This window comes from Centropristis striata, chromosome 19 (assembly GCF_030273125.1).
Source record: "Centropristis striata isolate RG_2023a ecotype Rhode Island chromosome 19, C.striata_1.0, whole genome shotgun sequence".
NCBI lineage: Eukaryota > Metazoa > Chordata > Actinopteri > Perciformes > Serranidae > Centropristis > Centropristis striata.
Genome location: NC_081535.1, coordinates 27580287 through 27606765, shown reverse-complemented (window position 1 = coordinate 27606765; position 26479 = coordinate 27580287). Strand labels below are relative to the sequence as shown.

At 39.6% G+C, this 26479-nt stretch overlaps 3 protein-coding genes and 1 pseudogene across 3 annotated transcripts; 2 read left to right on the top strand and 2 right to left on the bottom strand.

Moving 5' to 3' along the window:
• Nucleotides 1-5625: 5625 nt before the first annotated feature.
• LOC131992190 (GTPase IMAP family member 9-like) lies at nt 5626-8144 on the top strand (annotated as a pseudogene).
• Nucleotides 8145-13191: 5047 nt separating this feature from the next.
• On the top strand, nt 13192-17278 carry LOC131992446 (GTPase IMAP family member 4-like). The gene is made up of 2 exons (XM_059358041.1): nt 13192-13954; nt 15620-17278. Exons 1-2 carry the CDS (start codon nt 13942-13944, stop codon nt 16669-16671), a joined length of 1065 nt encoding a protein of 354 aa, XP_059214024.1. The 5' UTR covers nt 13192-13941; the 3' UTR covers nt 16672-17278.
• Nucleotides 17279-18518: 1240 nt separating this feature from the next.
• On the bottom strand, nt 18519-21195 carry brcc3 (BRCA1/BRCA2-containing complex, subunit 3). The gene has a single exon (XM_059358042.1). The coding sequence runs from the start codon at nt 21056-21058 to the stop codon at nt 20276-20278; it is 783 nt and encodes a 260-aa protein (XP_059214025.1). The 5' UTR covers nt 21059-21195; the 3' UTR covers nt 18519-20275.
• Nucleotides 21196-21344: 149 nt separating this feature from the next.
• On the bottom strand, nt 21345-25329 carry LOC131992445 (E3 ubiquitin/ISG15 ligase TRIM25-like). The gene has a single exon (XM_059358040.1). It carries the CDS (start codon nt 24898-24900, stop codon nt 23233-23235), a length of 1668 nt encoding a protein of 555 aa, XP_059214023.1. The 5' UTR covers nt 24901-25329; the 3' UTR covers nt 21345-23232.
• Nucleotides 25330-26479: the final 1150 nt, after the last annotated feature.

The following is a 26479-nucleotide window of genomic DNA, read 5'->3' as shown; positions in this document are numbered from 1 at the left end:
CCGACTCTGAGCAGGCCATCCTGAAGACAAGGATCCAACCTAAAGATGGGGCTGTTTCCTTTTAGCGCCTGCTTTCCTTTTTCCAGAGCTGAGATTTCTGACTGGAAGCTGCAACGCTGACAGTACCGAACAACCGCCACTTCTGCTCTGTCCAATTCTTCCACAGTCAGCGGGCCTTGAAGGGGGGAAGCAGAATTTACTGTTTTCCTTCCTTTGTGTGCCTTGGCTATCAGATAATCTCTTATTCTCAGGATCCAGGCTATGTCCCGTTTTAAGCGCCACCAGCTAGAATAGTAGTCTATCAATTTTTCCACTGCACATAAGCCTACAGTGACTGCGGAGAACGCCATGATTGTTTTTCTCACCTCTGGATCATCCTCACCAAGATTCAAGCCTTGAGGCTTGTCCACTGCTCTCACATTTGCGCTCTGTAAGGAGGCAGGCCCTTGCAGCCATCTTTGGTTGGCCAAGAACTGCTCCACTGTGAGTCCCCGTGAGGCACAATCAGCTGGGTTTTCAGAGGTGCTTATGAAGTTCCACTGTTCCACATTTGTGGCCTCCTTAATGATGGCAATTCTATTGGCCACGAAGGTTTTCAGCCTCAATGCTTCATTCGTGATGTATTTTAGCACAGCTGTGCTATCTGTCCAAAAAGCTGAGGCTTGGAGGTCCCACTGGAGCTCCCTTTTCAACACTTTGTCCATGTTTACAGCCATAGCTGCCGCAGTGAGCTCTAAGCGTGGGATGGTGGTTTGCTTCAGCGGGGCTACTCTGGCCTTACCCATCACAAAGGCGCAGTGAACATGGCCGTTCTTGTTTGTCAGCTTCAGGTATGACACTGTCCCATAGCCACTCTCACTGGCGTCTGAAAAGTGATTGAGCTGGGCTGTGGCAACTGGACCAAAATCCCTAGGCTTGATGCACCTTGCTATTTGGAAGTTGGATATTTGAGGCAATTGGTTCACCCAGTTCCCCCAATCATGTAATAGGTGCTGAGGGATTTCTTCATCCCAGGTGATTTTTTCTTTGCACAGCCTTTGCAGAATGGATTTGGCAGGGAGTATGACAGGGGCAAGAAACCCAAGAGGGTCGTATATGGAGCTGACTGTAGAAAGGACTGCTCTTCTTGTGTTTGGCTTCTCTTTCATGGAAACTTTGAATCTGAAAGTGTCTGAGTTTTCACACCACAACACACCCAAAGCTCTTTCTATGGGAAGAGCGTCTTTAACAAGGTCCAATGCTTTCACCTCCTTTGCTCTGTCATTTTCCGGCACTGATTTCAAAAGTGCACGACTGCTACTTGTCCATCTAGACAGTTTGAAGCCTCCAGCAGCGCATAGTGTTGTGAGCTCCTTTCTTAATGCGATGGCAGCCTTCTCGCTGCTAACTGACTTTAGGCAGTCGTCAACATAGAAGTTTCTCATTATCGTTTCCACAGCTTCTGATGATGACCTTGTCCTGTTGTCCTCTGCAGTTTTGCGCAAGGCAAAGTTCGCACAGCTGGCAGATGAGGTGGCTCCGAAAAGATGAACTACTACCTTGTGCTCAGCCATCTCTCGAGACAGGTCTCCATCTGGCCACCAGAAAAAACGCAGAAGGTCAGTGTCCTTCTCTGGGACTCTCACTTGGTGGTACATGGCCTCTATGTCGGCCATCATGGCCACACTTTCTTCTCTGAATCGAGTCAGCACACCTATAAGTGTGTTAGTTAAGTCTGGGCCTTGGAGCAGCCTTTGGTTAAGAGACACCCCTTGGTAACTAGCAGCACAGTCAAACACAACACGAAGTTTTTTCTTCCGTGGATGGTATACACCATGGTGTGGTATATACCAAGCTGCGCCAACCTGCCCCTTTAACTGTGTTTCTGGGAGTTTGACTGCGTATCCTTTATTCAACATGTCTGCCATGCAGTTAGAATACTCTCTGTGAAAGTCAGGATTCCTGCTGAGCCTTTTCTTAAGGGCGAGTGCACGCTGGATAGCTGCGTCTCGATTGTTCGGCATCTTTATCTCTGAGTCTTTCATTGGTAGCTCAATGTAGTAGTGTCCCTCCTTGAATTCCACAGACCTTGAAACTGATTCCATGAATCTTTTATCTTCAATTGACATTTCCATTTTTTCATCACGGCTGCGTTCTGGAAAGTCTATGTTGTACTGCTGCAACAGCATCTTCTCTATGTTTTCTATTGCTATCCGGTTAACTGTGACAGCTTGCTGTTCTCTTTCCACATGCGCTCTGATTGGTCCGTTGACTGTCCATCCCAGGATTGTTTTGACAGCATACGGTCCCTTATTGCGACTGTGAATCACACTCCAAGGTTCAAAAACTTCAGGAGTGTCATTGCCAATAAGGAGTCCTACATCGGCATCGATGTGTGGTAATTTCACGTCTCTAAGGTAAGACCACTCGTTAATGTCCTTTTGTTGAGGGATGTTTTTCTTTCCAACTGGAATCCTCTTTTGTACAAACACCTTTGAGAGAGTTACGTATTTGTCCTCATTGATCCCACAAACTTCCAAGTTTCTTACAAGACAGCCCTTTACACGCTTGGTTGAGTTCATGGTGCTTAAAACTATCTCTGTTCCTTTACCATGCAGGTTAAGCTGCTTGACCAGTGCATCAGTACAAAAGGTTCCGGAGCTCCCCGGATCGATAAATGCATAGGTCTTCACAACCTTTGTCCCCAGTTTTGCTTTGACATACACTGGAAGAATTGCCAGGATGCAGCTGTCTCCGGCCCCAGTAGCAAGAGATGCCTCCTCATCCAGACCCACAAGAGCACTTCTGATTGTTTGTTGACATTCAGTGAATTCAGTTTGACAGCTTGTGTTAGTTTGCTTTGTAACATTTCCATCTTTATGAATGTGCAACAAGCTTGGGTGTTTTTGTGAGCACACCTGACACGTCATTCTTCTGCTGCAATGTCTGCTAAGATGCCCCTTCAATAGACAGCCAAAACATATGCCATTCTTTCGTAAAAAGTCCAGCTTTTCTTTGTGTGATTTTTCTAGGATTTGGTGACACTCAGCCATTGTGTGATTTTTCCTGCAATACAGACATGGCCTGGTGAGGGCAGCGTTGTTGTGCGATGTAGTGGGCCTGTTGCTTGAATTGACAGCTTCACTGCGCAATGACACGCTGGTGGCAAAACTACTGCCTCTTGGATTTTCCTTCCTTGACATTTTTACAGCAATGGGGATTTTTCTTTCTTTTTCTTCACCTGCTAATCCATGCAGGTCGCCAAAGAGGGGGTCATTTGCTATTCTTGCCTCTTTGTCCACAAAAGTTACCAGATCCACAAATTTTACCCGACATTGCTTTCTCTCTGTGATGTCAAAGGCAACAGCTCTCCATTTTTCTCTCATTTTATATGGGAGTTTTGCAATAACCACTCTCATGTTGGCTGGGTTATCCAGTTCCTCCATATAGTCAACATCTCCCAAGGCATTCATGCAGGTCACAAGAAAAAGGGAAAAACTGTGGAGGGTCTTGGCATCCTCAGATTTAATCTGCAGCCAGCTTAGCAGTTTACCAACCAACGCTGTTGCAATCTTAAGTGGGTTTCCATAGCGGTCCTCCAGGAGGCGCACCGCTTCTCTATAACCCCGGCTGGAAGGCATATGTTGGCAACTTTTCACCAGGTCGTGTGGCTCACCTTTAGTAAACTGCTCCAAGAAGAAGAGTTTATCTGCATTGTTATCAGTCTTCGAGTCAATAACATGTTCAAATGCCTTCAAAAAAGATCTGAAGTCAAGCGGGTCACCACAAAACACAGGCACGTCACGATAAGGTAAACGAGTTGACTGTTGTTGTTTGACAAGCAATTCTGTTATATCTGTCTGCTTCTTTATAACATCATATAATTCATTGTCATGATTTATTATTCGTTGACGACCAGTGTTGGGCTCCTGCATCATGATTGGCCCTTTAATCTTGGGTTTGGCTCCCAGTGATGAGGCTGGAGGCTGCCTGGGATATGTGGGGGGCATTGTCACCTGGCTGGGATATGTGGGGGGCATTGTCACCTTTTGCACATCAACACCCTTTTGAACATGTGAAACAACTGCTTCATCAAGATATTCATTCATCCCATCAATTGGTTCAGAAACATCATATTCTTCATACACTTTAATCTTTGCATTAGACACTGCCAGGGCAGTTTGAATCCTTAGCTCCTCCTTTTCAGCTGCAAGCTGTGCCTCCTTTAATGCCAGTGCTTGCTTTTGTCTCAATGCGGCTGCCTTTGCCACCAAGGCTGCTCTCCTGGTTTCCTCTTTGATGCGCGCGGAGGACGCTGATGACGTGCCAGAGCGCGCACTGCGTGATGTTGATGATCCTTGTTTTGACACGTTTGACACACTGTCCAGCGGGGATAATTCATCCTCCTCTTCAGCCGCCCCGTTGCTGCGGGGTTTTGCCTTGGCATCTTTGCACCACATTAATACTTTTTGAATGAATTCCTCAAATCTCTTTAACTTTGGCTGAAACCATTGCTCCTGGTCAGCGCGTAATTCCTCCGGATTTAAACGCTGTTGAACAGATTTGTTGAGCGCCTTGAACGTCTCAAACACAGCATTGAAATCCTTCATCTTTAGTTTTATGTCTCGATAGTCCGCCTCCTTTCCCATGAGATCATCGATCTGGTTTGATTTTAGGGTGAGCTGCCTTAACTTTGTTCTCCTTGCACCGATGTCATCATACAACTTATCATCCTCGTCTTTCTCCGCGAGGCCAGTATCACCGGCGCTTTCATCCGTCATGTTTCACACTCAAATCAATCCATTCATTAATTCATTACGAGGGCACAAATCACGGCTTTCACTCTTATGGCGTGTTTGATCCACTGGATTTCCATTCAATGCAACAGTTGATCTTCACGTAATCTTTTGATTTTACTGTAAGTGGCACGATCAAAACAAATTAAGTGACACTTATCAGCGGGGGTCTGATCTCCGATGCGTGTCCACAAACCAACAAGCAATGCTTCCGTCTCAGTCATTTCTTTTATTTCATATATTTCTTCATATCTTTAACATTGTTTTCACTCACGATCAAAAGATGTGGCGTGACGCTCCCGCTGATTCTGAACACACAAAACTCAACTAATCAGTACTCAACTTAAATCACCTGTGCTTCACTCTCAGGCTGCGTCCGCCGTCCCCTTTATCCCCACCCACAAGCGCCTCAGAAAATAAATGAAATCAAGTGGCCTCTACAGCGATCTTTCTCTTAATTTATTATAAATGTAGAAATATGTTTGTGGTGTTTTTGTTGTTCAGAGCCACAATAAAACAGTTAACTATTTAACTACATGGCAAATCAGAAGATAAATAAAAAATAAAAAAACTTGTGAGTGACACACTAAAATATCTACAACAAATATTAACCGTAGAATCAAATAAAATCGAATCATACTTAAACTGTATCGATTCGAATGGAATCGGTCTGTAATAAAAGTATATCGTTTTTGAATCGTATCGTAACCTGTGTATCTAGATTCAAATCAAACCGTTTATCACAGAGAGATGTGCAACCCTACTAACAGTGCTGGACAAGACTGCTGTCGAAGCTAATGGGAATTAGCTCACACTCGCCAGGGCAATCTGGATTCTGCAATAGTCCCCGATGTACAGTAACGGCAACTAGAAAATTTCCTCTGGGGAAATTCTGAAAGGGCCACGGGGGCTACTGCCGGTGTGTGTACACTATGATGAGATTCTTCAGAGATTTCAAACAATTAATACTAGTAATGTTATGATGCTATATTATATACAAGAAGCACACCTACAACAAGCATTCCTTTTCAAGTATTTGAAAAGGAGTGTGCGCGCTTACGTGCGCATGTGTGTGTGTATCTGTAACTGTAATCACATCAAAGGATCAGAGGCAATCAGGGCAAAGATCAAAGGCAATCAGAGCAAAGATCAAAGGCAATCAAAGCAGAGCAATCAATAGAATTAACTACCACCAACTGCCAATGGCCCGGACAGTGACAGCAGCCAGAGGTGGACAGACTGGAATTTCTGGCCTCGAACATAAGGCATTTTAGGCAAAACCATAATACCTATCATTGATCCGACTTCACTTTGAGCGTCCTGAGTCCTTCCTGAACGTCTACATGTGTTGTTTTTTTACAGAAATATCAAGAAGTAGCTTTGTTAGAGCGATCTAAAGAAACTGTTACATCTCCTTTTTTCAGAAATCTTCCTGCATTTTTAACATGGGAGCCAATGAGGCTGTTGGTGCGTGTTGGTGGCGCATCTGTGCGACCTAGAACTAGAAACTAGAACTCTGACAGCTTTACCAGAGGATTGCGAGGGAGAAGACAAATTTTCCTACAGCTATTGCTGTAGGGGCCAGTGCTCGGTGCGATTGCCCCGTGGCCCTAATTAGCTAGGGGGACATGAACATGTTGAAAGGGAGGGACCAAAACAAAGCACTGAGAAGCAACACCCACCAGAGGGGGTGACTTCCTTTTCTGTGCTCAGGACACCATTACTTCAGGATGTGTTTACATAGCAAATATGGATTTATTGCTATAATATTGTTCTGAATGTTTACAGCACCTGATGCAGATTTATTTTTCAGTGTCATTCTTCTTTCATTCTTCCACACAGGACACAGTGTACGAAAGGACAAGGAGCTGAGGATAGTGATGGTGGGGAAGACTGGAAATGGGAAGAGTGCCACTGGAAACACCATTCTGGGACGAACGTGTTTCCAATCAAAGTTCAGTGCAAAGTCTGAGACTGTAGAATGTTCCACAGGAAAAGGTGATGTGGGTGGGCAACAGGTTGCTGTTATCGACACCCCGGGCCTGTGTGACACCAGGTTTGGCGAAGAGAAAACTACTAAAGATCTAGCTCAGTGTGTCTCTTACGCTGCTCCTGGTCCCCATGTATTCCTGGTGGTCATCAAGCTGGACAGATTCACTGAAGAGGAAAAGCAGTCAGTGCAAAAGATTCAAGAAATGTTTGGCCAGGCTGCAGACAGATACAGCATGGTTCTCTTCACTCATGGGGACAGTCTTGACGACACTATTGAGGAGTTCATTGATGAAAGTTCAGACCTGCAAGAGCTCGTGGACAGATGTAATGGCCAATACCATGTCTTCAATAATAAGAAGAAGGATCCCTCTTAGGTCACTGAGCTGCTCCACAAGATCAGAAATATAACCCAGAAGAACGGAGGACGCCACTACACCAACGAGATGTTCCAAGAGGCCGAGAGGAAAATCGAAAAGGAGAAACAACGCATCCTGAAAGAGAAAGAAGAGGAAATACGCAAAGAAAGAGAGGAGATAGAGAGAGGAGTACGAGAAAAATATCAAAGACAAATGAATCTAATTAATGCACAACTCAAGGCTGAGAGAGAGAGGGAGAGGGAAGAGAGAGAAAGGAAGAGGAAACAGAGAAAGGAGGAGATGAAGGAGTTGAGAAGGAGGGAGAGAGAAATGTGGGAAGCAGAGAGACAGAGAGAAAGAGAGGAGAGGCAGAGGGAGATTGACAATAGAATGAACAAAATAAGAGCAGATCATGAGAGAGAAATGAGAGAAGAACAACAAAGATTGGAAGAAAGAATTGTTGTGAGATCGCAACCTGTAAACAATAATGATGATTGTATAATCTTGTAGTTCCAGTATGTGTCTTCTGTGAGTCAGATGAGTTAAATGGCCTGATGCTCGAAAAAAATGAGAACCCAGTTTGTATAATTGTTCCTTAATATACCATTAACCGTGTTTATTGTGCTGTATTCTCTCTCTTCATACCCTGTCTTCCTGTCCTGTTTACCTCTGTCATACTGTTTGTGGGTGTTTTATACGTTTGGACTGGTTGATGGCTTATCTCTTTGTACTTGTACTTGTTACTCTGTGCAATGACAATAAAGGCTATTGTATTATATTCTATTCTAAAGAGGAGATCATAAGAAAGAAATGAAAGAGGCACAACGAAGATTGAATGAAAAATATAGAAGAAGGAGGAGGATATGCAAATCAGTAAGTGCTAGCAGTAGTAACTAGTCCACAGCTGAGTTCTGTGATGTCACGTAGACAACATTTATAGTGTATAGTGGATCTTTTATAATGGCTAAATAATGTATTGATTGTATCTATGAACACAGTCAATAAAGTTGATTTCATCAAAGTATTTGCTTGGTTATTCTCTGGGTGGAGTCCCTGGTTACATGTTTCAACAGACTATTCAGTGAAGAGCTGAAAGGCAAATTTTACAGTTTTACAGTTGCAGACTGACGGTAACATGGTGTCACATGACACTGACAACAACACACTGCATGCTGTTAGAAAGGCCAACATTTCAAAAGACACTCTTCATAAAAACGACTGTAAAAAGTCTAATCTTTTGAGTGGCGTATGTACTGCTCCTGTTTGCTGTTCCTGTAATATTTTCTCCATCCTTCTGTTACTCTGCACTACAATACAAGTCTTTTCTTTGTCACAGTTTCATATTTGATTATGTTGAATCAAATTGTGTGAATCTGATTTATCCAAAGTAACATCATTGTATCACTGACCTGATTGTGTTTTAAAGAAAATGTAAATGGGCAGATTGGACCCGAAATTTATCGCTATATCACTATATTCGCTTATTGGATATATGTTAATTGTAGTGGTCAACCGATAAGGGTTTTTTAAGGCCGATGCCGATACCAATTATTTTGACATCAGTCTTAACCGATCCCTGATATGTGCTGCTGATTTTTTTGGGGGGCAATTCTTGAAGCCAATATTGCCTTTTCTCCCTCCATTTACATATTAAAAATGACACAATGATAACAAATGTTACACAAGTCTCAATAAAAAAACATTTCTCAAAAAACATTTATTAACAAAACAAAAAAAACATATTAACAGTTGGATAGCAAACAATGTGTATGTTGTTCTAGGCCTCGAGGTGGTGGCGCCTCAGATGATCCACGTATTTTATGTGTTTTTCTTTTTTCCGGTATCAGCAGCAGCTCACCAGAGAATGGCAGATGTTGCACCGAGCCTTGCCTGCTGGTGGCTCACGTATCGGCCAATGCCGATTTCACTACAATGCAAGTTAATGACAGTCATATCCCGTGGCTATTCCAACATACAAAGTGATTATGTACATTCACTGATTGAATATTTAGAAAATAAAACATATATTTCTCGCTAGAAATGTGATCAAAATCCATTTTTATGCAGAAACTAAGTCAAAATATTGATTTATTTCACTGAAAATAAGAGAACTGTCCACCATGTTTTTTGTTCTGACCGCCGGAACCTTGAAAGTCATGTGACTTGGAACAAACCAATAGGAAAACGTGATATGACAGGTCAGTTTGGTCGGATAAGCATAAACATGTCTTTTGCTCAATGACTGTTAAGGCCACATTCCTGATGAGAGATACAAAAGAAACTGTTAAAACTGGTTAAAATAGATTTCTAACTTTATTCTTTATTCTTTCTTTCTTCTTTATTTGAAGGATAGCCCCTTGAGATGTACCATCTCATTTTCGAGGGGTCCTTACAAATAATGACAAACAATATAAAGGTAATAAAGAGTAAATACTAAACATATTACCAAATACATGAGCACACACACACACACACACACACACACACACTACCAATGCTCCCCAAAGCTAGCACCCCACCCCCACCCTCCACCAGACAGACCGAGTACGATCAGAAATCCCTTTGCAAAAATGGAGGTGGGCCTGTGGACACATAAGCATACATTTACACACCCATATAAATAGATTTGTTTGCATGCACCAGTAAAGTATACAGTACATATTTATATACAAATACAGTACAGTCAGTGGACAAGCGGAAAGCATATGGGTAAAATGAGTCTTAAAAGAACAAAAAAGGGTGAGATAGATCAGAAACAGGAGCAGAATGTTTGAATATGTGTAATTAAAGATGATTTGAAAATATGAATAGAAGTGATAGACCTACGTGAGTAAGAAAGGTTGTTCCATTCTGATGGAGCTTTTAAATTGAATTCTTGACGACCAATTTCTTTGATGATTCTAGGTGTAACTAGAAAAAGATGATCCATGTCCCGTAGGCTGTATTGAGAACTGAAAGGGATTAAAAGTTATTTCAGATATGAAGGGAAATTAAAAATAGATACATTTGAAAATAAATGTTGACCAATGAAGTTGCCTTCTGGACTTAAGAGGAAGCCAGTTCAAGGACTCATACATTAGACAGTGATGGGTTCTATAAGGGCACCTGAGCACAAATCTACAAAGACTATTATATAATACATTAAGAGGACGGAGGTTTGTTTAAGAGGTGTTACCATAGATAACATCAGCATAGTCTGACAATGGGAATATCAATTGCATCATAATGCTTTTCCGGACTTCTTGTGAGAAACTGAGATTCAAGCCAGAGGCCTAGATATTTAAATTCTTCAACTTTTCCTATTGTTGTTCCATCAAGAAGACCAATAAACCAGTTGGTTCACAACGAAGGATCAAGTCGAGAGCAAAACAACATGTTATATGTTTTTTTTTCTTTTTCAAAAGAAGCTTATTTGAAGAAAACCATTTTTGAACGAGGTTGAAGTCAGATTGTAGAGAGTGTTGAGTTTGTGAAATATCAGAGCTGGAAGAGTATATCACAGTGTCATTTGCATATAGATATATTTGGCAGTCAGAACAGATTTGAGGAAGATCATTAATAAAGATTGAGAACAAAAGAGGATCTAAGGATGAGCCTTGTGGAACACCTTTATCAATAATCTTGAATTCCGATTGACTACCCTGAAAGGAGACACACTGACTTCTATAATGAAGAAATTAGTTGAAGAATAATAAAGAGTTAGTGGAAATACCAATAGCATACAGTTTGTCCAAAAGAAGATAATTATCAAACATATCAAATGCTTTTGTAAGTTGTTTCAATTAATATAGCACCTGTAGGCATATTACTAGTGATGTGCCAGTGAAGCCTCATGAACCGTTTTCTTTATTTTCTGAGTCCACTAGATGGCGCTCTCTGTTCAACAAAGAGCTGAAATCACACTCAATTACCATAGCCTGAGCCTTTTTCTTTAAATCAAGAGTGCCATCTAGAGGGCTCATAAAATAAAGAAAATGGTTCATGAGGCTTCATTGGCACTGCAAATTACTGTCAGATGCTGACAGTATATTATTTGTACATTTTAAAAGAGCAGTGGTGGTTGAGTGGTTAAGTCCAAAAAGTGATTGTTTGGGGATAATATATTATAGTCTATAAGATACTGTATGTAGATAATTGATTAAAGATTAGTTTTTCAAATATTTTTGCTATACTATTGATAATTGAAATTGGTCTTTAATTACTAATGTCTGAGATGTCACCTCCTTTATGAAGAGGGGTTACTCTAGTGCTAATAGGTCAGCCAGTGGAAATGACAAAACATGTGAGGCAAGTTTAAAGAACTTAATATCCAGACCATCTGGACCTGCACTATATCCAGAGCCTGGACAATCAATAACCCGCTGAACATTGGTTGGAGAGATAGTTTGAAGCAGAAGGAGCTGCCACACCTATTCTGAGTCGAGTTAAGACCAGAGTAAGAGTAACCAGAGAGAGCTGGCAATTGTAGAAAAGTGCTGTCTGAATGCCTCTGCAATTAATAAAGATTCACTGATAATTTGATTATTTAGTCTAATATGCGTTGTATGGCTTCTTGTGTATTTATTGGTTATACTATTGATTCGCTTCCAAAATTTCTTCGGATTCTTACAATTAGTTGATAAGCAGTCCTTAAAGTAATTTGCTTTAGCATTTCTTGTATTGCTTTTGCATTTATTCCTTAACGCCTTACAAGCATTCCAGTCAGCAGAGTCCTTTGTTTTATGGTATTTTTTCCAGGCTTTGTCTCTTTGTTTGTATAAATGTATGAGATCTCCCTTGATCCAAGGTAGATGTCGACCCTTGACTTTAATTGATATCCAAGGAGCTAGCTTGTTGATTATCTTGACAAACTCAGTATGAAAGAAATTCCAAGCATTTTCAACAGATGGAATTAATTGAAATCTCTCCCAGTTTATATTTAATATATCCTGAATTAATAGTTCAAGGTTAATTTTATTAAAATGTCTCACTTTAATCAGTTTAGGAGGAAGATGAGGCACTTTGATTTTCCAGATACAGAAAACCATAGAATGGTCACTGAAAGAGTCAGGTTAAACTCCTGATTGTAAAATTCTGCCAAGAAGGAAAACTAAAATCCAGTCAAGCAAAGAAGAAAAACTGGGACCGATTCTAGTAGATTCAGTTATGAGTTGAGTTAAATGTATGTTATTAAAGAGATTGCGATCTATTTGAGAGGAGCGATTCAGCCAATTAGAATTGAAGTCACCTAAAATGATTTTTTTCACTGATGCAGTCTAACAAATTAATGGTAATGGTAGACAGGATACATTCAGTAGTTTCTGCAGTTTCTGGAGGTTTATAAATATTTCCAATGATTAGTTGTTTATTTTCATGAAAAATAATTTTAACAAAAAAGGCCTTCAAAATGATTTTTCCAGATCAAATTCAGATTTGAGGATACATATGTTGAGAGGCCCCCGCCTCTTGAGGCCCTATCGTTCCCAAATAGAACATAATTGTCAAGTTTGACTTCATCATCAGAAATATTGCTGTTTAACAAAGTTTCAGATAAAGTAATTACATGGGGTTTATTATAGGTAAGCCAGGCTCTCTCAGTAAGTCAATTTTAGATGGCAAGCTCCTTATGTTCAAATGAATAACATGCAACCCTTTAGCACAACTCATTCATCCAAAATAACTGCATAAGTATGTGTATGATGTGGCAGTTAAAATGTGTACAGAGAATCATCGCAGGTTGTATTATGTAGCAGGCAGGGACAGGTGGTGAGAGAAGCAGAAGGAGAGCAACAAGAACAAGCACACAAACAGAGAGAGAGAGAGAGAGCAGGAAGTGGTGAGTGGTGAGGGGAAAGTACACAGCATCCTGAGGAGCTTAGAATAAATACTGCCATTTCTTGTAAAAGCTGAAGGGAGGGGGAATAAGCCTGGAGCTTTTTGCTGCAGTGTCTTTAGTATCATAGCAGTTCAGAAATTTCCTGTAAATAATCAGGGTGGTGAGAACAAGCTTTGAGATGAAGAGATAATAATAATAATAATAATAATAATAATAATAATAATAATAATAATAATAATAATAATAATAATAATAATACATTTTATTTAGAAGGCGCCTTTCTTGGCACTTAAGGACACCATACAAAAAAGATAGAAAAAAGAAACAACAATAATATACACAAAATTCAGAACAATACAACAGATAGGACAGGGCAATGTCATCAGAGGGAATAGGCAGTTTTAAACAGATGTGTTTTGAGTTGTGATTTGAAATGGGGGAGATCACAATATCTGAATCAACCAAATTAAAGTAAAAGGAAATACTGTGACAAAAAAGCCAGCATGTGGCATCAGGAAAAACACTTTTCCACATTAGTTTCACATATATCTGGGCTACATATACAGTTAATAACAGAGTTATTGTCATTACTGTATGCATAATTATTAATTATTGTCTTTTTTTCCCCCTCAAGAACTCCAACTCCAGGTCATGTTTTAATAGAGGCTCAGGCTGTACTTATACTGCTTTGTATTCCTGCCCCTCCTGCAGCTCCAATCAAAAGGATTCATTTAGAATAACTTATTCTCACATGGTTATCATGATGAGGCATTATTCAGATAAAGTCTATTTGGTAGAAGACTGTATATTGGATGTTAATTTTATTTTCATTCATCCCCCATCTTTATAAAAAACATTACATAGGTTTAGTTTCACTTTCACTGTGTGCAGCCATAATTGGGTGGGGTTTAGCATCAATAAATACAGGGTCATTCCGAGAGAGCTGCAGCAGACACACTCAGTCCTCAGCTAAAGTATCTGCTTCATACTCTTTAACTCCAACATGGACAACTTCGGTAAGTCACAATTCTCTGTACATGTTTTAAACTACAATTATGTCATAGTGGTACAACAGTGATCCCTGCTGAATTTAATGTAATGCAATATCTTTCTGTAGCTCATATAAATAAATACTTCAATAGAGTACCTGCAAATAGGCCTACATTATTCTGTTTTGTTTTCTGATCAGGAGTTCTGGACGACTCCTTTTCACTTATAATCATGATTTCTGGGAGTCTTTTTTGGGGGACTAAAGCAGGCATGTTTGAGTCAGGTGAATGCTATTTTCTAAAGAATCTGAGTTTATAGTTGTTTTTGTATTGTTTTTTCTGTCTTTTGGAGGGTCTTTCAGAAGATGTGCTTTAAAAACAAGTGGAGCCTTTTCTCTGGTGTACTGGGTGTTGTCCCAGAAACAATCTGTTATATTATTAACATTATTATTATTATTATTATTATTATTATTATGTTAAGTGAAAGGTTTATTTTCAGAGCTGGAGTGGCCATCCGGCATACCGGGCAAATGCTGGTCAATCTCTTGGGCTGAACAAACTTGAATTTTTTTTCTATTATGAGTTTAAAAAATTTATGTTTGTGGTTGCCGTGGCCTGACAAGTCTTTCAGGCCAAACAAAACTTTTTTTTTTTTTAATGACTTATTGGCAAATGGTTTAAAAAAAATGGGCAGAGGGAGGGAAGAGAGCCCATCGGCTGTCATTCAGTCAATTAATAAATCAATTGCGCTACAGACAGAAAATAAAAAGGAGAGGAAACGCATAGTAATTACAGAGAAATTACAATAATTTAAAAAAAAACCAACAACTACAAGCCCTTCAGGCAGAGGCTGCCAAACGCGCTAAACTGACTGTTTTGCAGCAGCAGCTGGACCTTTTTCAGCAACTGCAGCAGCACTGGCTGCAGCGGCACCAGACACTGTGTCTGAGAAGAAAGCCCCTGACAGCAGAGCCCTAGGATAATTGTTGTGTAATCACTTGAATTGGGCCGGTCAGGGTAAAAATGCAAGGGCCTTTTTTGTCCCAGTCCAGCCCTGTTTGAAAGACCTGCTGCCTTTTCCTGTAAATGGTGAACCGAACAGCAAACAAAAGCCATATTAGAGCATAGAAAGAAAGCTAGATAAGGCAGCATGAGTAAATGTATTTATCTGCAAAAAAAAATTGTGAATTTCCAACATTGTAAAAAAAAATGTGTAAAAGGAACCACAACTGTCAAAGCATCAGATGTTTCTCCTATCTTCGTAGTTGCATTAAGTACAATGTACACTGTAATAAATTATTCTGTAATTATTTAATTTTACTTAATATATTTGATAAAATGTATTAAATATAAATGCGTCCTTGATTTTGAGGCAGTTGTTTAAGTAACTTTAATATAAAAATGTTTGAGATAGAATCTACTTATTTTGATCATATTAAATATAATCTTTATGTGTATGTAATTCTAAATCAAGAGAATTTTGAATGAATCCAACACAATAGAATTAGTCCGTTTTTAATTGACAGGCACTTCCTGTTAAGTTGTTATTAACTCAACTTGTAACGTAGTTAGATTTAATTATCATCATATCATAATCATATTGCATGCAATCTGTTGCCTCAATTTTATTGAGTAGCTATTGTTTATCTTTTTTTACAGTGTATTCATATGTGTCGCTCTATTTCCACACAGGACATAACGTTCAAAACGACAACGAGCTGAGGATAGTGATGGTGGGGAAGACTGGAAATGGGAAGAGTGCCACTGGAAACACCATTCTGGGACGAAAGTGTTTCGTATCAAAGTGCAGTGCAAGGTCTGAGACTGTAGAGTGTTCCAAAGGAAAAAGTGATGTGGGTGGGCAACAGGTTGCTGTTATTGACACCCCGGGCCTGTGTGACACCAGGTTTGGCGAAGAGAAAACTGCTAAAGATCTAGCTCAGTGTGTCTCTTACGCTGCTCCTGGTCCCCATGTATTTCTGGTGGTCATCAAGGTGGGCAGATTCACTGAAGAGGAAAAGCAATCAGTGCAAAAGATTCAAGAAATCTTTGGCCAGGCTGCAGACAGATACAGCATGGTTCTCTTCACTCATGGGGACAGTCTTGACGACACTATTGAGGAGTTCATTGATGAAGATCCAGCCCTGAAAGAGCTTGTTTCCAAATGTAATGACCAATACCATGTATTCAAAAATAAGACGAAGGATCCCTCTCAGGTCACTGAGCTGCTCCAGAGGATCAGAGATATAACCCAGAAGAACGGAGGAAGCCACTACACCAACGAGATGTTCCAAGAGGCCGAGAGGAAAATCCAAGAGGAGAAACAACGCATCCTGAAAGAGAAAGAAGAGGAAATACGCAAAGAAAGAGAGGAGATAGAGAGAGTAGCACAAGAAAAATATCAAATACAGATGAATCTAATTAATGCACAATTCCAGGCTGAGAGAGAGAGGGAGAAGAAAGAGAGACAGGAGGAGAGGAAGATGTTGAAAGAGGAGATGAATGAGGAGAGAAGGAGGGAGAAAGAAGAGAGAGCAGCAGAGAGACAGAGAGAAAGAGAGGATAGATACAGGGAGATTGAAAATATGAGAAACACATTAAATGAAAATCATGAGAGAGAAACGATAGAAGAGCTACGTAGAATGAGAGAACAAAATGACCAAATGGCGAGAAAGCTAAGTGAAAAATCGAATCAATTTATTCCTCCTCCTCAACCTCCTCATTTAGTTTGTGTGATCTCATAGGCTAATCTGATCAGAGAAACTTCTCTTCATTGTTCATAACCTTAATGGAATCACCAGAAAAGTTAATCAGTTTCCTGATTGAGGAATTCTAATCATGTGTTTAAGTTGTAGGTCTTAAAACTATTAAGTGAATTGATAATATCACAACATCCACCCGTCAACCAGCCTCCAGCTTTTAGCAGCAAAGGGCTAGGATTCATTAGTAAGCCAGCTAGCAAGAGCAGCAGCAACAATTTAAATCAGTAAGTGCTTGCAGTAGTAACTAGTCCACAGCTGAGTTCTGTGATGCTATGTAGACAACATTTATAGTGGATTTTAGCCAGGTCACCACAGCTGTGTGGAACCTTTTTTGTGGTGTATAGAGTTCTATTTCCTTCATTTCTTTTTGCTCTGTTGTTGTTATATTTTCTGTCTCTACAATTATAACTATGGGCCAGTTTAAAACTATGACAACCAATAACTCTGCCTTTCACTGTAACTGTTTTTAATGTTTTTGCATGTGTTTTGTGCTGTTTTGTGTGGTTCTCTGTACTCTCAACATTACTGTAAATGAGGGGTTGCCCTCAATGATTCCTCGGGAAAATAAATAAAGGATAAATGAAAAATGTTAATTTTGGTGGAAATTATGTCTTTCCTCATAGAGAAGTGAACAGATAAGTGGTCATACCATAAGCAGTTTTCTTTTGTATATTTAACCCTTGTGCATCCCTCCAGAAAATGATGTTTTACACAGTGCCAAAAATGATCAGCTCCTAAAAAGTGCTATAAAAATATATGTGAACATTTTTTTTTCACTTCCACTGCATTAAATATTTTGCAACAAGTAAAAGTCCTGCATTCAAAACTTACTGAAGTAAAAGTACAAAAATATCAGGATGAAAATGTACTTCAAAATGCCATCAGAAAGAATGCAGGTTTGAGGCTCTTCTGCATTGGCTTCACTGATCACTGCCTGGAGCTAGGTTGCTACTTGGTTTGCACCTATTTTATTTACCTTATTTAAATAAATAAGAAGATTAATGATAGCTGGTTATCTGATTTGGTTACATGGTTCTTGTGTTGCACATGCTGGCACACTGTCACACTTTAGTACTTTTCCATGGTTTTCTTGATAATGATTTTGGTTAAGAAATCCATGGAAAATGTCTAGATATCAGCTCTTAAATTAAACTCTTATGAGCTATTTGGTAACACTTTACAATAACCAACTAAGTAATGTTTATACATGGTTTATAAACAAATTATTAACCATTTACAAAGTGCTATACATATTTAATCTTAAAATGTTTTCAACCAATTTCTTAAAGGTATATGAATAATTTCAAAATCATAAACATACTTAATATGGTGTTAAAAATGTTATGAGTACAACTAAAACTATTAATGAACTATAAGTTATAATTTAATTGTTTGTTAATGGTAAATTAACTATAAGCTTACATTAATATATCATCTATAGGCCATTTATGAATGATGTAGTTAGTTAAACATTAATAAATTATGTATTTACCATTCTAAATGGCCTATATAGAGTTTATAAATGATGATTAAACATTAATAATTAATCTGTTTACCATTTATAAATGATGGTTAAGTGTTACCAGCTATTTTTGTTGTTATAATATTTTTCCAAACATATGTACCTTTAGTTGTACCAGGCATTAAAATAAACAAGAATTGAAGAAAACAATGGTCTAATAATTTTTTCCATAACTGTATGTTTATAATGCATTATAGACCTGCCAATGAGTGACCGGCAGTGACTAGGTTTTATGACATTTGGCATTATAAGTGAGAATAAAAAGCTTTTTAATTATGTGAAAATGAAGAAAGCATCACCAAAAACATTCAATAAAATTATTTTAAGGACATTTTCAATTGAGAACAAGTCATCAGGACTACAATTCTGACCAGAACTTTAATGCCAACTTTTGTCATTAGACAGTTTTCCATATTATGGATACCTTTCATTTGGCATAGAAAGTACACAAGTTCGATACCCAGCCCCGTCCAGAAGGTGAGAGAAAGGGGGGTAAAAAGCTTAAGACAAGCAAAACAGAAGACTTTTTCCTTTGTCCAACAGGAGCAACAGAACTGATAGTGGTCTCTATATATTCTGTCCTCCTCCCCGCTGTGTATGTCCTCCCGGTGTTGTGTCCTTACTGGTTTCCGAACTAACTGGTGCCTTTACTGGTGTGTGCAGCTGTTTCATCACATATTTAATAAACAGTCATGGAAAAAATGATTAGCCCACCCTTGTTTTCTCCATGCTTTCTTGTTCATTTTAATGCCTGGTACAACTAAAGGTACATTTGTTTAGACAAATATAATGATGACAACAAAGATAGCTGATAAGAGGTTAATTTAAGAGCTGATATCTAGACATTTTCCATGGTTTTCTTGATAATGATTTTGGTTATTATCAATAGGGTGGGTCAGGGTGACGTTATTAAATATGTGATGTAAATATGCAGTGACGGTTCTACACAGGGGCCTACAGGGGCCACTGCCCCTTTGAAGAAGCCCTTGGCCCCCGCTGTGGCCCCTGTGTCAAATAAATAATATGATGATGATAATAATACATTTATAACGATGAACCACGGAACAATTGCCTATTTTTTGTTCAAACAATATCTCATTGTATACAAAAGGAACCCAGAATGTGTACATTATAAAAGTTGAATTGTGCAATAATAGCTTGTATATATAAAAAAGATCATTCTCACAGTACGGCATTTTCAAAATAACAAAAGTAATTGTGCACAAAAATGAGAAATGTCATTGTCGCACAAAAATAAATGTTATTGTTTGTTAGTGTCATTGTTTCAATCAATGTATCTGTATCTTCCAAATATACTTAAATGAGATTTGAATAAGCTAAAATAAAAGTTTTGAATGCTTAACAATCACCATTGCCGTTTTTTTTATGTTATCTGATTAAACATTCGCCTCTCCTTGGCCCCTGCAGTAAGATTGGTCTAGAACCGCCACTGTAAATATGATCTGCGGCACTGAGGCAGAACACAGCTGCAGTGGCGGTTCTACACAGGGGCCTGCAGGGGCCACTGCCCCTGTGAAGAAGCCTTTGGCCCCTGCGTCAAATTAATAATAAAATGATCAATTTATAACGATGAACAATGGAACAATTCTAACCTTTTTTTTGTTCAAACAATATCTCATTGTACACAAAAGGAACCCAGAATGTGTACATTGTATAATAGTTTAATTGTTCAATGAAATATTGTGTGTGTGTATATATATATAAAGATCATTCCGACTGTACTGCACTTTCAAAATAGAAAAAGTGACAAACAAAAACAATACAAAAATGAGAAATGTCATTGTCATACAAAAAAAACTGTTATTGTTGGTGAGTCTCATTATTTAAATCAATGTATTTGTATCTTCCAAATATACTTAAATGAGATGTTAAAATAAGCTAAAATAAAGATTTTGAACGCTTAAATATCATCTTTGCCATTTTTAATGTGCTAATGTGCCCCTCTGATTAAACACTGGCCCCCACAGTAAAATTCACTGCCCAGCTGCACACACGAGTACGGCAACCAGTGAGTTTGGAAACCAGTAGGGACATAAGAGCGGCTCACAGAGCTTGCAGCTCCAGCAGCAGCCTCTCCTTCTCCTGCTGCAGCTCCACGATGCTCTGCTTGTTCTGCTCCAGTCGGTCCTCCAGCCACTGCAGCAGCGGCCCGCTCACCGCAGACATCTGGCTGCACAGGTTCTTGGTGAACACCGAGCCGTTGTGGATCTTGGTGACGGGGTCCAGGTGCGCCAGGCTGTGGATCTTGCGGTAGGTGTCCTGCTCCTCCTGGCAAAGGATCCGCGGCAGCTCCACGGCCGACTCCAGGCACACTTTACCGATGGCTTCGCGGGGCACGACGTGGATGGGGATCTCCACCCGCTCGTACTCGGAGCCCTTCTGCGCCTGCGCGGACTGGAAGCAGGTGTACAGCACCCGGCCCGTCTTGGTGTTCTTGTCCTCTATGAAGCAGGAGAAGATGAGACCCACGAAGCACTGGTCCAGCATCTGGTACATGGCCTGGGTCCTCACGTCGACGTGGGAGGGCCACACGGTGATGTGCGGGTGGGAGTGGTACCAGCCCACCACCCGCATCGGCTTGCCGGTCATGTCGGCCAGCCGCTCCGCCTCCGTGGAGGCTGCAGACAGCTGCTCCGGGGAGATCTCCACCCGGTCCTTCCTCTTGTCCGAGCGGCGGAGGATGATGACGGAGTGGATGTGGACGATCCGGGTGACTTCCACCTCTCCGATGCACAAACCCATCACTTCTTCTTTTTCTGTGCTCAACGCGTGGTTCATACACACCAGGAAGGCGTCTGACTCCAGGTGAACGGAACTCACAGCCATAATGTCTCACAAAAGTCACTTTTCTAGCCGCTGAGAGGACGAAAACATAAACAACAAGAGAGCGGCGATTCACTTCCGTGTTTTGAAGTGCTGTGTGCTGTGAATATGTGTCCGTGTGGATGCAGGCGTCGATAAAAGGTTCCGAGTAGTATGCGAAAAAAACCCAATTGCCGTTTGTTTGGCTGCCTGTATCCCAAAGTCAGGGATCCTGTCTTCGGATCCTGTCTTCGGAGCAATCACTTCACGCACAAATGGAACAGCCTTTTTTTTAATTATTATTATTATTTTTTATTTCAAATCTTTATGAACAACTAGAGAAATACAGACATGCAGGATATAAACAAGAAATACACAGATAAATGTCAGTTACATTATAGATTATATATATATATATGCTCATTTGCAAAGTACTTTCATCATCATACTCAATGATCATAAATCAGGGTAATGTAAAAATAAAAATAACAAAAATGTTACTTCAGTCAAAAGTGAAAGTGCAGTTGTTCCCATAAAATAAAGGTGCAATGATAATAACTGTGCAACAGCAAAAGTCACATATATTAAAAAAATAATAATAGTGCAACAATAAGTGCTCATAAGTGTAATCAAATAAGTGTGAAGAACCTCTGAAGCTTAATTGATTGGAGAATACTGAGTTTCTGGAATTATTGGAATAAATCACTGTACTAATATTGTGTCTGACTGCAAATGCAACTATAAACCAACTGGTGATCTTTTCCTTCATGATCACAATGTACTTGCAGTACATTGTGTAAAAAATGCTCATGTTACATTTCATAAGCAAACGTGGCAGAAAAAGACAGCTGATCTCCAACTTGAGTAAAAGTACTAATACCACACTGAAATGACTCCACTACAAGAAAAAGTCCTGCATTTAAAACTTACTGAAGTAAAAGTACAAAAGTAAAAGTAGTTGTTATGCAAATTGGCCCCACTCAGCTTGTTATATATATTCCCAGATATACTATTGGATTATTTGAAATGATGCATTTTTGTGAACAGCATTTTCCTGTTGTCCCGGTAAGGTTCATTTTAACTACTTAATATGGTGTTACGTGGTTTAATTAATAAAAATGCATAATCATTTTGTATCGATCACATGTTTTTTTATGTTAAATCTTGACCTGAAAAGTAACTAAAGCTGTCAGCTGAATGTAGAGGAATAAAAAGTACAATATTTGCTTCAAAATGTAGTGGAGTAGAAGTAAAAAGTTACATAAAATGGAAATACTCAAGTAAAGAACAAGTACCTCAAAAAGTACTTAAGTACAGTACTTGAGTAAATGTACTTACATTCCACCACTGATTTTGAACAACATATTTTGACCTCCTCAAGGAAGAAGAGCAGCTGCAGAAACATGAAGTATCATGAGCCCAGACCATAAAAAATTAGGACTGGGACAATATGCTTTTCTGTTGATAAGATTTTTAAGGTTTTTTTTATAACTTTTTTTTAAACATTTAACATTTTTAAATTTGAATCACACACCTTTCGAGCCTGTATATGAGGCATATTTCATTAAAAAAAAGTAAAGTAAAAGTCACGTCAATCAGTCATATTTCAGCAGCATCATTTGTAAACTGCCAAAAAAAAGTGGAAAATAAAAGTGTACAACGGAATGAATACAATGTATGTAGTTATGTAGCTAGTGGCAGTGTTTCCCATGTAATTTAATTGTTGATGCCACTATATCAACTAGACTGCAACATATAGATTTTCTATTACTATTTTTTAAATTCAAAATAGGTAAACTCTTAGTCAAATTGATTCACTTAGCCCCTCAGAAACAATTGTTCTTTTAAATAAACAGCTATTTAGAGGGTCTTTTAGTCCAACTGGATCAAGTCAGACTTCTTTTTGCAATTAGTGGAGTTGCCCCCTGCTGGCCATTAGACAGAATGCAGGCTTCACTGTTCAGGCTCAGAGGTTGCGTCTTGGCTTCTGCTTTGTTTTGCTTGAAATGGATATGACGCCACGTTACTCTTAGACTACCAAAATAAAAGACTTAACTTATAATAACTTCCTTCCGCATCTGCATTGACAAAAATGAACTTGAATTATAATAATTCAGGCATTCAAAGAAGGAAAGAAATTGTTTTTTTTTAACCTGTTCTTAAATCTCTGTAAAGCCATTGACTCAAACTTCTTCTTCCTACTCAAGCTTAGAGAACTCAGCAGCAGATCTGTTCCCAGATGAACCAAAAACACCAAGTCCCTGATAGAGAGGCTGAGTGAATGTGGTCTGGACTCTGTGGAGGAGAGTCATGGTGTCAGAGACGCTGTAGAAGGACAGAATGCCTGCACTGTGGTCCAGGTACACTCCTATTTTAGAGGATCGAGGACCTGGGATTAAAGTGCTGATAGAGTTGTGCCTGAACTGGTAATTGTTGTTGAAACACTCTAAAGCCCAAGACTTGTCATCATTTCCAAATCCACTTTCAATTCCTGTTCTGCTGATCTCCTTGTACGCAACAGCTATTGAAGCTTCATATGTGCTCCTCTCTACCTCCCAGTAATGGCGTCCACTCAGACTCACTCTACTTAGAACCTGGAACATGTCAGTAAATCTGTCTTGATGATTACAATATGACTGTTTTTTACCCATCACTGTTGCTTTTCTGTCCTCTTCGGTTAATAACAACTGTGTGTTTGCTGTGTTTGGATCCAGTGTGACTTGACATGAATACTGTAATAATTCAGCTCTGGTTTTAGGCTCTGCATGCGACTGTAAAATATCCACATCAGGCATTGAGATCTTGGTCCACGCTTCACTTAAAACGTGCTGTAGTTTAGCGCTGGCCTCTGACACAACTGCTGACACATCCTCAAAGTATTGCAGAGGGCAGATATTGATGGTGGGTGAGTCTGGACTACTGAGACATGCCAGCGAGGGGTAGTTGTGTAGAAACTCTGTGTGGTCCTCTGTGTGTGAGAGCTTCTGCAACTCAGTGTCTTTCCTCCTAAGCTCAGCTAGCTCCTGCTGCAGCTTCTCCTGAACAACTCTAGCTCGACTGACTTCAGTCTTCTGCCGGGATCTGATCTGCTGCTTCACATCAGAGCTTCTATTCTTGATAAGACGGACCAGCTGAGTGAAGACCTTCTCGCTATTCTTTACGGCTTTATCAGCCAAGCGGTTGACAGCCTCCACCTCCTCCTGGAGCAGCTTCACATCTTTCTCTCTGTTCTGGATTCTCTGCTGGATCTTTTGTCGACTCACCCCAACCTCTTTCTGCCTCTCAGTCCGTTCTGTGAAGGCCAAGACTGTGTCATGGTCGTTATGTTCATCCATGGAGCAGAGAATACAGATACACTTTTGATCAGTGCGGCAGAAAATCTTCATTACCTCATTGTGACGAGTACAGATGTTCTCATGAAGCTTGTTGGAGGGATCGACCAGCTTGTGTTTTTGAAAGGCAGGGGAGTCATAGTGAGGCTGGAGGTGTTGCTCACAGTAAGAGACCAGACACTGCAGACAGGACTTGACAGCTTTCCGCTTTCTCCCAGTGCAGACATCACATCCCACATCTTCAGGTCCAGCATAGCAGTGATCAGGTGGAGCCGGTTGGAGTCCAGTCTTTTTCACTTCCTCCACTAAGTCTGCCAACATGGTGTTTTTCACCAGGACAGGCCTCGATCCAAAGGTCTGTCTGCACTGAGGACAGCTGGAAGATTCCTTCTGATCCTCTTCATCCCAGTGACTTTGAATACAGCTCATACAGTAGCTGTGTCCACAGGGAATGGTCACTGGAATGTTCAGTAGATCCAGACAGATCGAACAGCAGAGTTTTTTCTGATCCATGAGGTTTTGCTGCTGCGCCATTTCACTTCGAAGAGACAATGAATGTGAAATAGTTTCACTTTCTCATTCAGGACTAAAACTGGGAACTGATCCAAACCAAAATCTAAGTTCCCTTTCTTCACGCTAGCTTGCTGATCTACAGTAAATGGGGCTTTACTTTACAACATGCTGGTTTCACTCATCTGTACACTGGTAGATCTGTGAGAGAGGCAGGAAGTAGGGAATATCTGGACTGAATGGGACGGACTGTGTTGGCAAGCAGGAAGAGGAGGGAGGGGTTACTACACTCATTCTCGGAAGAGAAGCAGTCTCAGTGAGGCAGTGTGTCTGTTTACGAACAGTATAAGAGTGGTTTGACATAAGAACACTCTTTTCTTCGAGTCCACAATTAAAACTAACTATTCCAGTCAACATGATGAGAAACATTATGAACTGATATGTTCTCTTAATCCTCTCAGCATGTCTAAACTTTGGTCTGTTTGGAGCAGCTGTGTCACAGGATACAGTTCAAAGTCCCTGTGATTGCTTCATCAGCACAGTCAGAGCCTTGGTATGTAAACTTTTAGAGCTCACACACAACACGAAATCCATCCCATACACTAGGGCTGGGCGATATATCAATATAAAATATATATCAATATATTTTTAAATGTGATATGGAATTTGACCATATCGCATATATCAATATAGTTTAAATTTCCACTGTGATCCTTGCTCCAGGCAAGCTACGGCTTTTATTTAAGATATTTTTTTATTTAAATGTGCACTTCATGGAGCTTTGATTTTTTTAAAAAGGTACTCCTGTTGTTATACAATATTTATGTTCACTTAAATAAACGGTTTCAATAAAACTACTTGTGACTTTGACTGAACATATGCTCTCACTTTGCAAGAAAAATATGGGGATATATATCGTATATTGATATTCAGCCTAAATATATTGTGATATTTTCGTGCCAAAATGTATTTGAAATTCATAATAAAATGCACAGTGACAGTTTAATTTTAACATTTACATACAGTCTACATCCAAAGGCGTTTTATTAAAAAAAAAAAAAATCACAGTGAACAGGTCTGTGAATATCATGCAATTAATCTCTCCATATTTATCTGGTATTTGGGCCTGGTTGTGTAACACTTTATTCTGAAAACTGCACGTCAAATACATTTTCGGCGTGACACAATTTAATTAATTCATGTGGTGTGTTCATGTAAAGTTAATACTTCATCTCTTCTCTGCAGGTAAGAATTTTATACTGAAAAAAGTGAGAAAGATTGACAGTAAAGTGTTTATCCTTCATGTCAGCTCGCTCTGAGCAGTCTCAATGAATTTACCATAAATATCACAATACGGGCGCACTACATTATATAGTGACGGCTGGTTTGACTACCGGGAAGCTAGTGACGGCTCACTTGATCGCAGTCAAACTTCGAACAATTAATTCTTAAAATCAAATTCAGCCCTGGTGGCCGTTTTTCCATTTCGTATTTTTGATCTGAGCCTAATATTGAAATATGAAAAAACAAGCATTTAAAAAAAAATTGTTTGTGTTATAATAAAAAAACAAATAACAAAATTACCAGTCTATTTTTCATTATT

Coding starts and splice junctions, on each gene's coding strand:
- brcc3 (XM_059358042.1), bottom strand. CDS start 21,058: ATGGCTGTGAGTTCCGTTCACCTGGAGTCAGACGCCTTCCTGGTGTGT.
- LOC131992445 (XM_059358040.1), bottom strand. CDS start 24,900: ATGGCGCAGCAGCAAAACCTCATGGATCAGAAAAAACTCTGCTGTTCG.